We start from the raw sequence: 12272 nt of genomic DNA on the forward strand, positions 1-12272 counted from the left end.
AATCTGAAACAGGCTCCAGGCTCTGAGCTGTCAGCACAGAGCCCGACACGGGGCTCGAACTCACGGACCGCGAGATCATGACCTGAGCCGAAGTCGGCCACTTAACCGACTGAGCCACCCAGGCGCCTCAAGAGATAGGTTTTAAAACTAAATTTATGCAGCTCTAATACCCATCTCTTAACTAGTATTCTGCTTCATAATACACAAAGGCAGTATACCAAAGGTTAACAATGTTTATCTCTAGATGATAGAATTTAAGGTAATTTTGTTTTCTTTTCTATATTTTTCTGTCTATTCCATATTTTCAACTATGGTAATATTTATTACTTCTATAATCAGAAAAATTGGGGGGCACCTGGGTGGCTCAGCCAGTTAAGTGTCTGACTTTGGCTCAGGTCATGATCTCACGATTTGAGTTTGAGCCCTGCCTTGGGCTCTGCACTGACAGTGTGGAGCCTGCTTCGGATCCTCTCTCCCTCTCTCTCTGCTGCCAACATCGTCCCCCCCCTCAAAAATAAATAAACATTTAAAAGAAAAAAGAAAAATTTTAAGTAAAAATTGTGAAGACTACTTGGTAACATGGAGAAAAGACTTATTATATGTTAATCATATGTTAATATGTATCTTAATTTAAGATACAAAATTCAATGTAAAGTAGGATTACAATTATGTGAAAATATGCAGGAGATAAAAGGAAGTACACAAAAAGCTAATAATAATTGTTTTAGGGAGATGGGACTATGAAGTAATTTTTACTTATCTTTTCCATATTACCATTAATGTAGTTATATTTTATTTTTAAAAAATTTTTAATGTTTATTTAATTTTGAGAGAGAGAGAGAGAGAGAGAGAGAAAGCGCATGCACACCCATGGGGGAGGGGGCAGAGAGAGAGGGAGACACAGGATCTGAAGCAGGCTCCAGGCTCTGAGCTGTCAGCACAGAGCCTGACACAGGGCTCAAACTCATGAATTGTGAGATCATGACCTGAGCCAAAGTCGCATACCTAACTGACTGAACCACCCAGCCGCCCCATAATGTAGTTATATTTTAAAATGGATAATAGTTTATAATTTAAAAAAGCAGTAACAACCATCTGTAATCTCACTACCCTAAGATAACACTGTGAACATTCAATAAATTTCTTTCTAGTCTTTTTCTAAGATCAACAGGATCACTTATATATACTAACTTGAAGGAACCAAAGAGAATTCTTACTCAACCTGCAGGTAATGCGAAGTTGGACAGGACAGCTAAATGTTGGATTCAAAACATGATCTGGAGGAAGGAAAGGGCCTGGAATTAACACTATGGAGTCTCTCTGTTGGACACAACGAAAGAGTTGAACTTCTGGATTAAAGGCCTGGCTCTCCATGGACTGGACAGGACAACACTGGACAAGATGCTTGGCCTTACTAAACCCTTTTTAAGAAAATACCCATTCCCTATATACCTCCCCACAGCATTTCTTTGAAACTAAAATGAGAAAACACTATGTAAAAACACTTTGTAAACTTTAACTTCCTTTGCAAAGGTAAGAATAATTACTGTCCAAGTCAATAGTAAAAACAGTGGTATGCACCTCAACAATATTTTTCCAAACACAAAGCAAATAATATGACCAAAAAACAATTTCTGTGTGACCATGTCAATCACTAACCTTGATTTACCTGCCTATGTTTACCTGCTTAATAAAACTGCTAGAAAGGACAGGAAACCATTAGGTATGACCTGCAGAGAAAAACTTGTTTTTGCCTTGAATAATGCCAGAAGGGTTCTCTACAGGCAGAGAATTAAGAGCCAGCCATCTGCATGTAAGGTGCAAACTTGATTTCTTACCTGTAGCTCTGCTTCCAGGCCCAGTCGTCTGATAAAGGGGTCAGTGACATGGTAGCGACGCTCAAAGCTCAGAGCACCCCGCTCCTGCGGGACAGAAACAAACTCAGTTTCATTGATTCAATTCAATATGATTTACTACGTGCCTATTATATATCCAGCACTGTCCTGGGCACTGCAGGAGCTACAAAAGGCAGTAAGAAATTGGGCTGCAGGAGCCTGCACTATACTTGGGCAGGGATTAGAGAATAATAAAAGAGTATAAAATTAAGCATAGGGTGCCTGGGTGGCTCAGACGGTTGAGTGTCTGACTCTTGATTTTGGGTCAGGTCATGATCTCACAGTCCATGAGATCGAGCCCTGCGTCAGGCTCTGCGCTGACAATGTGGAGCCTGCCTGGGATATTCTCTCTCTCTCTCTCTCTCTCTCTCTCTCTGCCCCTACTCCATGCATGCTTGCTCTCTCTCTCTCTCTCTCAAAATAAATAAATAAACATTAAAAACATAAGCATTAAATTGTGCTTGTTGGGTTACAAAAGGCAGAAAGAAAGAAAGAAAGAAAGAAAGAAAGAAAGAAAGAGGAAGGAAAGAATGAAAAAAAAATTGAAAACAACAAATAAAGGAGTTTCCATCTTTAGGTTAGAGAGAGAGGGTGGGCATCACCTTTAGGACACATAATGTGGGGGGTATTCAAAGGAAAAAAATAATTTGCATGGTCCCTCCAACTCTATGATTCTGTGCCTCTAGGAAATGGTCCTTGCCCTTGAGGGCCACCCAGTCTAAAAAAATTACAAACAAAACCTCCCACAAATGGACAAAGCCCCTAAAGGATTCAGGGATGAAGGGAAAAATATACAAAACACAGATTGATGTGCTCCGTGCACTAAGCACATAGCTCATGTATACACTCAATCCTTTTTGATGATCATAGCTTATGCTGCATGCCACTTAATTTTTTAAAGATTTTTAATTAAAAACATTTTTAGCACTTAACCTTTTCAAAGAACTTCCTGTGTTCTTTCAGATTTCATTCTCTATGATCAGCCTAAAGGCAGACACTATTATCATTTAACAACAGAAAACGCAGGGAGGTAAAATGATTCAAGTCTTATAGGTAATTAGGGCAGTGGTAAGATTAAGTTCCTGACCCAGCTTGGGGTTCTTACTATAGGAGCACATCAAGTCCTGGTAGAATTTCTTCCATTAAATCTCTGTGTTCCTTTACTGCAGGTTCTCCTGACAAAGCCTGGGCTATCTTGCTAAATGAACTTGACAGCCTCATCATCCATTCATCTCACAGAATGTACAAACTGCACAGGACAGGTGCAGAAGACCCTTAAAGAAAAGAAAAAAGAGTCTAAGCTGAACCGGGACTAAGACTCTTCTAGGGTCTGTTATATGCACAGCTTAGCAGCTGGAGCAACATGAAGATGTCATATTTTCTTCTGCTACACCCACACCCCCCCCCCACACCTACATATGTACACACAGTTGTGTACACACATGCACAACACACATGCACAGTACACTGATAGCTCCCCTCCCCACTGACCTCCATTAATTTCAGCAGCCCAAGTACAAAGCACTGGGCTAGAGGAGTCTCCATGAATTCCATATTCTTGGGCAAAGAAGATGGGAGTCAAGAGACCTTGATTTTAGTCCTAGGTCTGCCACTAATTAGCTATGTGACTTCAGGCAAGTCATCAACTCCAGACCTCAGTTTCTTCAGCTGTAAAATGAATCTGTTAGGAAGAAAGGACTTCATGCTCTGGTTCAAAGGGCTGAGCTGCTTACCTTGATCTGCCTACGGATGAGGTCTCTAGTTATGTTGACTTTTGCCATCTTCTCTTAATGAATTCAACAGCAGGAAGCTATAGAAGGATCTTCAGGACCCTTGAGCATTCCAGCCAAGCCCAGGTCCACAAGACACACATTTAATTACCTGGGGGGAAAGAAAAATCATCAAACCTTGGGGGATGGAATAAGGTGGCTTCAGAGTCCTGGTTCCACCCCTAAAACATCCCACCAGCCTACCCAGTGAACTGGCTATTGCCTGTGATTTATGACATGGTGGGCTGGCTCTGCTCCATAGTGTTGAAGAACTTTTGGAAGGTAAAGAGGGTGGGAGTGGGGAGACAATGACTCAGAGCTACAGGAAGTATTGGAACAAACATTGAAAGAGTCATGCATGCTTCACCAGAAAGTGGGGGGTTGGATAGGAGTATGAAGGAAGATCCTAAAAGTAAGAACAAGGCAAGCAAGAAAGATGTCAACTTCCACTTGCTCAATATGCAACGTGGCAACCAGTCTTTTAATTATATTTTGAATCCTTGCTGCTCAGCTTGGCTCTCTCCAAAACCAAATCAGTATCACAGACAGAGCACTCAACCCTTTAACAAATTGATAGAATCAAAGAGTGGACCGGGAATGTAAAGGTGATCATGTCCACAATCCAATCTAATAAAGATATTCCTCTTCAATATCCTGATAGGTAGGCTTTCAGTCTCATCTCCTGAGGCAACTTATTCCTTTGTTATAAACTCTGATGATTAGAAAGACCTACTAATCTCATTTCTGATAACTTACATAAGAAATTACAAAATATAAGAAATACAAAAGTCTATACCCAAGCATATTCATCACAGATTTTGTAAAAACAAAAAAACTGAAAGTACCAAATTTTTCAATGATAGAGGAATGGCTAAACAATGTATAGCCATATGATATTAAGCAGCATTAGAAATGTTACTTATGAAGGAAAAATGCTTACATTATACCAAATGTTTCCAAGATAACATGATGCTTTTTCAATAAATACTATTACCAAAGCTGTGTTTAAAAAGGAATTACAAGGGGCACCTGAGTGGCTCAGTCCATTAAGTGTCTGCCTTTGGCTCAGGTCATGGTCTTGCGGCTCACGGGTTTGAGCCCCGCGTTGGGCTCCGTGCTGACAGCTCAGAGCTGGAGGCTGCTTCGGATTCTGTGTCTCCCTCTCTCTCTGCCCCTCCCCCGCTTGTGCTCTGTCTCTCAAAAATAAATAAATGTTACAAATGTTTTTTTTAAAAAAGGAAACATAAAAAATAATAATAGCCATCTTTAAACAGTAGTGTGACTGATTTTTTACCTTCTGCTCTTTGAGGTTTTCAATTTTTTTTTCTACAAAAGCACATTAATATTGCAATCAGAAAAAAAAAATGCTTGATAAAGAAAATAAATGCAGAAAAAACTCCAAAGCTTTTAAAAGAAAGTTCTACCTCCTGTTATTTCCAACCTTTGGTCCTGGTTCCACCTCTGAAGGCATGCAGGAGGTCTAGTCTTTCTTCCCCATTTGGCCCTTTGTGCTGTGATGATGGCTCTCAGGGCCCACCAGATCTCCCTGCCACCTCTCCCAAGCCAGCAGGATTCCCAAGACCCACTTCTGGATCTCCTGGCCCTGCTTTTCCATCAGTTGCCCTCCTACAGACTCCTAGCACACCCTCCTGAAATCACACTCTCTCCACCTGTTCTGTGAGCAGACTCCTTCTTTTCCTTTGGCATTTAATCACAAAAAGAAACTCTCTATATAAACACTATGTTATCACAGATTTTTTTCTTTAGTGCTAGGCACAGAGTAGGACAATAAAAATCTTGCTATCTAATTAGATGTTCTCATTCAGCCTGAGTACTTTGGGGCTTATGCCTCCATGATTGATTTGGGGATCATAAGCTCTTAAAAGGGCAAGAGCCTTCCCTCACAATGTGGAAACCATCCAGCATTGCATCTTTGTGAGCATTACCAGGGAGATACGGAAGCCACTGGCACTGTTTACGATCACAAAACCTGTGAACATGAAGAACAGGTAGGGATGCCAACTGTAAACAACTATGGTTTCATGAGGACTTTTCCAGGGGCCTCTGGCCATCAAATTAAAAATGTGAATTTGGACAAACTGGCATAAACTAAACACTGGCCTGCAATTATGTTTATGGCTCTGGTTTGTGATATACTGGTCAAGCCTCCCTGCCCCCCCCCCCCAAAACAACAGTAATTTCCCCCACAATCACCAAGAACATAGAGTGAGACTTATCATAATGGAAAGAACACCAAAATCATGGAGTATACCTGGTATTAAGTAGGACCAGCTATGTGGCCTTGGTAAACTCTCAATCTCCCCAAGTAGGTTCTCATTCCTGTGTCTCACAGGCACAGGAAGAAGTGGAATAAACACTGAAGGGGCCACAGATGCCTCACCAGAAAATGGCTCATTCTTCACCCCCAACAGCATTATTCTTGGAAGACTACTAGAAAGGTCAAATGAAATAATGTAGGTATAAAGTTTTTTCTTTAATTTTATTTTTAAAAGAATGTAAGTACTTTTATCTGCTAAGAAATAGTAAATTGCCAAATATACACTTATTATGTACTAGGAATTGTGCTAAGAGCTTTATATAGTTATTCGTTCAACAAATGAGTGCAAGAAGGATCTCCTCTACGTCAGGTACTATTGCAGACCCAGGGGATACAGCAGTGAACAAAACAGGCAAGTTCCTTACTCTCACAGTACTAACATTCTAGCAGGAGGGAATAGATAATAAATGTCACACAGGTAATAAATGGAGGTGGAGCAGGGAGAGCTGTATGCACACTCTTAACCATTTTGTATGTATGAATAAATTACTATGGTACATAATTTCCCAGAGTAATATCACTATGACCACCCATAAGGGTCAACTAATCTGTTACTACTCACTCTTTAATTTTCTTAAAACGTTAACTGGGTTTTTACCAAATACCAGGCACTGTGCTAGACGTGGAGGAATACTGACTAGGATGAAAGACATAGCACCTAAAAAGCAGAGAATCAAAGGCAAGGGACTTAAGCTAAGATTGGTGTGTGCTTGAAAAAACGAAAAGGAATAAAAGAGGGAAAAAGCAGAGAAAGCAGACAAAAAAACCCCATACTACAATTCAGGTAAATGGTAAAACAGAGAGTGGGATTCAAAACAGTATCAGACTAGGGGGCGCCTGGGTGGCTCAGTCAGTTGAGCGTCCGACTTTGGCTCGGGTCATGATCTCTTGGTCTGTGAGTTCGGGCCCTGCGTTGAGCTCTGTGCTGACAGCTCGGAGTCTGGAGCCTGCTTCTGATTCTCTGTCTCCCTCTTTCTCCGCCCCTCCCCCACTCATGCTCTGTCTCTCTCTATCAAAAATAAATATTTAAAAAAAAAAACAGTATCAGACTAATAGGTAGAGGTTAAAAAACCAAAATGTCAAATTTAATATAACTGCTGCTCAGTTAGCATTGTGGTAAACATTTCTGTTCCCATCCTGAGAAGAAATGACAGCACACTGGCCGATAGCTCATTCTGGAGCACAGTCCACCTTCACCACCCCCTCCCAGGAAACAGGGATTCAGCATCTTCCACAAACTTTTTAAGGCAGGCATGTGTAACTGAAAAAACATTTCTAAGTAGAGATTATTCTAAAGGTTCACATCAGGAGGGAAATACCCCTAAATCTGCAAGAAGTATAATTAGTTTCAGACTTCAAAAATTTCTCAAATATAAATAATTAGATCAATAAATGAATAGTTATTTGAATATGAGGAGATTTAATTATGGTCAAATTTTAAAAGCATTATTTTAAGGAGTATCCTGGAATAGTCAATTCTATGGAGCAAAAAGAACTCACGGATATAGAATGACATGATGGAGACATTTGGAATTGAAGAAAGGAAGTTATATATTTATGATTAAACACCAGAAAAGACTACATCAAGGGGATTTCTCTCTGGTGCAGTATGCAAATTGTATGTTCAGTTCTGCCGAGATGCAAAAAGACTGAAATAAGTGACTTCAAGAATCCATAAGATAAAATTTTCAATGCCTAGTATGCTAGGCACTGCACTAGACTTTGAAAATCCAGCAAAGAACAAGCCAAACACAGACCCTTCTCTTCAAGAGCACACAATATAGTTGTCATGAATTGAATACCAATGGTACCAAGACTATTGTAACTAGGGCTCCTCAGAGGGACTGAAAAAGGCTAATTTAACTGAATGACCAAAATGAACAGCCAAGACAGTAAATTCAGAAGGAGCAACAAGGAATAATAAATTAAATCTTATTTATACTCATTTATTCACACACCTTAGAAGAAAGAACAAAATGACAGTGGGGGGAAACAAACTAAACATAGGGCAGTAGAGTAAGAAAGGTGACTTGGAAATCGCTAACAAAAAACTAGAACTGTAACAGACCCAAGCAACTTTAAATGTGTATTCTTCATTCTAAAGGTAGCACAGTGAACTGAGTATACCCTTATGTTTGCACTTAAAGCTCTAGTAATATTGAGGGCTAATTTTGCAGAACATGAAAGTTCAATAAAAAAATCTCTCTAGCTAAAGTACAAAGGGTTGAACATGGCATCTTCTGTCATTACAGGCCAGCTCTAGTTGATACTCGATGATAAGGAGGAAGAAGGAAGCCAGTTTCTGGGAGTTGGGAATGTGAAAAATATAAAATGCCTATGACACCGAGGAAAATATATGACATAATGTTATAAAGAAAACATGAACTGCCATGTATATCGATACACTGCCCAAAAGGTATTCCATTCCTAGAGCCTAGAATGTCTACCATGTCGCCACTTAACCCTATCCCTTCCACAGACCTTTAACTCGGGCTACTGGGAAACTTTTTTCCACGGGCATCTCTGCTATTACAAAGGAAGCTAATAAGAAAATTCAATTAACAGCTCAATTCGGAGGAATTAATCTACTCCATAATGCAAAAGGTACCAGTAATATAATAGCCTGAGGTTAACAGGCCTTAGAACAAAGTACGCCTGGCAAATGTTACTCGTCTGGAACCAAAGATTGAACAGTAACATCCAAATAAACATGAGGAAACACCCATTTCAGGTGTGTCACAGTCCTTGTTTGAGTTAATGTAGCAGAAAGGGAAGTGGACTTAAAATACTTAGGCACTTGGGCCTGCAGTCCAGCCCCCTCACTGTACCCATTAGTACCTACTTAGGCAGTTATTCAACCTTTCTGAGTTTCAATTTCCTCATTTGTAAAACGGGGATACTCATCTACTTCAATTAGTTGTTGTGAGGAATAAATGATGAAATATATATGAAGGTACAAAATAGGACCTGGATTACAGCAGGTGCTCAACAGATGTTATTAGCCAAATCTGAATTCTAGTAAGACTTGATAGCTCCTGATCTATGCTCAGTGGCATGGTTACAACATTTCTCTCTTACTTCCTTCCCTACCAGAGAGACAAAGCTGACATTGGGGATTCCATTGTAGGATGGTGGGGCACAGAGAATGGGATCTTTCTCACCTCTGCTAGCTTTGAATTGCAAGATCAGGAGGCAAATGGTGACTTTGCTAAAAACAAAGAAACTCCATTCAACAGTCTGTACAAGAATGGTTAGGGCAGGATTATTCATAACAGCTAAAAGGTAGAAACCCAAATGCCCATCAACTGATGAATGGACAAACAAAATGTGGTGTTTATTGTGTCTATACAATGCAATGTTATTTGGCCATAAGAAGCAATGAAGTGCTGATTCGTGTTACAACATGGATGAACCCTGAAGACATTATGCTAAGTGAAAGAAAGCCACATGTCGTATATAGGTTTCTCCTGCTATCCAAAAGCAAAGTGTTCCTACGAAACCTATCCTAAGCTGCAAGGGCATAAAGCGAAGAAGCAATTACCATCAGTTTATTAAATGGAAAAAATTTTTTGGCATTTCCAGACCCCAAAAATAACTTCTCTTAGGCTTTTCTGCTACCATCTTGCTAAAGGATGAGCAAAATAAATAAATAAAGCACACTTTATTTTATAAAGCACAGATGCTCACAGACACAGTTCAAAGCTGTGGTGGTTGGATGCTGAGTGTAGTTCCCAGGGTGGAAGCTGGGAGGAGCCACTCTCACCACTCTCACCAGGGTGCGCACTGCCACTATAATAGGCTCACCGCAAAACAAATGCTGAGCACTATATTTGATTTTCACCCTTTTCATAAAAGCAAAAATCCCCTTTGGATTCTCTTCGGTTAGTGTAAGAGGTACTGATGTAGATCTTTCGTAAAAGTGAAGTGGCATAACATGAACTTTCAAGAATCGAGGGATATCTATCTATAATTCCATTTATATGCAAAGGCCAGAATAGGCCAATCTATAGAAATAGAAAGTAGATTTATGGTTTCCTGGGGCTAGAGAGGACTTTAAAGTGTATAATCCAGTGGTATTTAGTACACTCACCATGTTATACAACCATTACCTCTAGGTAGTTCCAAAACACTTCCATCACACCGAAAGAAAATCCCATACCTATTAAGTAGTCAGTCCCTCTTCCTTCCTCCCTCTAGTATCTGGCAACCACCAATTTACTTTCTGCACTTGTCAATTTACCTATTCTAGATTTTTCATATAAATGAAATCCTACAATATGTGACTTTTGCGACTGGCCTCTTTCACTTAGCACACTATTTTGAGGTCTATCCATGTTGTAGCATGCATCGGTACTTCATTCCTTTTTATGGCTGAATACTATTCCATTGCACTGCTATATCACATCGTATTTATCCATTCATTCATCTATCTGTTGGTTGTTATGAATAGTGCTGCTACGAATGTCCACGTACAAGCATCTGTTTGACTACCTGTTTTCAATTCTTTTGCGTATATACCTTGGCGTGGAATTGCTGAGTCATATGATAATTCTATATTTAACTTTTTGAGGAATTGCCAAACTGTTCTCCATAGCAGCTGCACCATTTTACAATTTCACCAGCAATGTAAAAGGTTCCAATTTCTCCACATCCTTACCAATACTTGCTTTTTAAAAAAATGTATTTATAGCCATCCTCACGGGTATGAAGCAGTACTTCATTGTGGTTTGATGTTTCTTTTTGAGGTGATGAATATGTTCTAAATTTGACTGGTGATTGTTGCACATATCTGTGAGAATACTAAAAACCACTGAATTATACACTTTAAATGAGTGAATTGTATGGTATGTGAATTATATCCCAATGAAGTTATTATATTTTTAAAAAGGAACTATTGATACCAGCAACAATATGGATAAATCTCACAGATTCTGAGCAAAAGAAGCCAGACTTAAGAAAGTACATACTGGGGGGCCTGGGTAGCTCAGTCGGTTAAGCGTTTGACTTTGGCTCAGGTCATGATCTCGCGGTTCCTGGATTTGAGCCCCATGTTGGGCTCTGTGCTGATGGCTCAGAGCCTGGAGCGTGCTTCAGATTCTATGTCTTCCTCTCTCTCTGTCCCTCAGTACCGCCTCCCTTTCAAAAATAAGTAAACATTTAAAAAAAAAAGTATATACTGTATGATTCCATTTACAGTTGACTCTTGAACAACACAAGTTTGAACCGTGTGGGTTCATTTATATGTGGATTCTTTTCGATAAATACAGTATAGTACTGTAAATATATTTTCTCTTATGATTTTCTTAATAAAACTTTATTTTCTCTAGCTTACTTTAAGAATACAGATATAATACATATAACATACAAAATATGGGTTAATTATTTGTTATCAGTAAGGCTTCTGATCAACAGTAGGCTATTAGTAGTTAAGTTTTTCAGGAGTCAAAAGTTATATGCCAATTTTTGACTGCCTGGAGGGGGTTGGGCAGAGTGGGTGCTCCTAACCCCCACACTGTTCAGGAGTCAACTATATATGAAGTTCTAGAATAGGCAAAAATACAGTTAAAAAAAAAAAAGTGTTGCCTGAGTGCATACAGATTAATGAGAAAAGGAGCCTTGAGAACTTTCTAAGTGACAGAAAAGTTCTATATATGAGGGGAATATGGCTATATAGGTACTGGGGGTATGGGTGACATGAGTATATCCATTTGTCAAAACTGTACAATCAAGATTAGTGAATTTTAATGTTGGTAAATTTTACTTAAAAAATAGAATGGAGGAGGGGCGCCTGGGTGGCTCAGTCGGTTAAGTGTCCCACTTTGGCTCAGATCATGATCTCAGGGTTTGTGAGTTCTAGCCCCGCATGGGGCTCTCTGCTGTCAGCACAAAGACCACTTTGGATCTTCTGTCCCCACCCTCTCTCTGCCCCTTCCCCGTTCATTCCCTCTCTCTCTCTGTCAATAATAAACACTTAAAAAAATAGAATGGAAGTGGAAAGCAAAGGAGGTATAGATAAAATAAGAATGGCAGAATGTTGACAGTTATTGAAATAGGATGACAGATAAATGGGGGTTCATTATTCTGTTCTATTCTGTTTACTTCATATATATTTGGAATCCTCTCTTATCAAGTCCTTTTAAAAATCTTTCTTTCCTATTAAGAGTCATTCAAAACATGGAAGACTGATTAATGAAACAGAAAACTGTTAATCATATATAGTTAAAAAATCACGTTCAAGACATATATGTGACCATCTTAGCCTTGAAGGGA

At 39.4% G+C, this 12272-nt stretch overlaps 1 protein-coding gene across 3 annotated transcripts in view; it reads right to left on the bottom strand.

Annotated features, from left to right (window-relative positions):
- Window positions 1–12272, bottom strand: part of WDTC1 (WD and tetratricopeptide repeats 1) — a 64055-nt gene that overhangs the window by 43728 nt on the left and 8055 nt on the right. For all 3 annotated transcript variants that reach the window (XM_060622523.3, XM_060622524.3, XM_060622525.3), the window contains exons 2-3: window positions 3629–3776; window positions 1839–1922 (exon numbers count right to left, since the gene is read on the bottom strand). In XM_060622523.3, the coding sequence (XP_060478506.1) occupies window positions 1839–1922; window positions 3629–3676 (132 nt within the window). In that variant the 5' untranslated portion in view covers window positions 3677–3776. The remainder of the gene's footprint in view (window positions 1–1838; window positions 1923–3628; window positions 3777–12272) is intronic.

Source organism: Panthera onca, chromosome C1 (assembly GCF_046562875.1).
Source record: "Panthera onca isolate mPanOnc1 chromosome C1, mPanOnc1 haplotype 2, whole genome shotgun sequence".
Classification (NCBI taxonomy): domain Eukaryota; kingdom Metazoa; phylum Chordata; class Mammalia; order Carnivora; family Felidae; genus Panthera; species Panthera onca.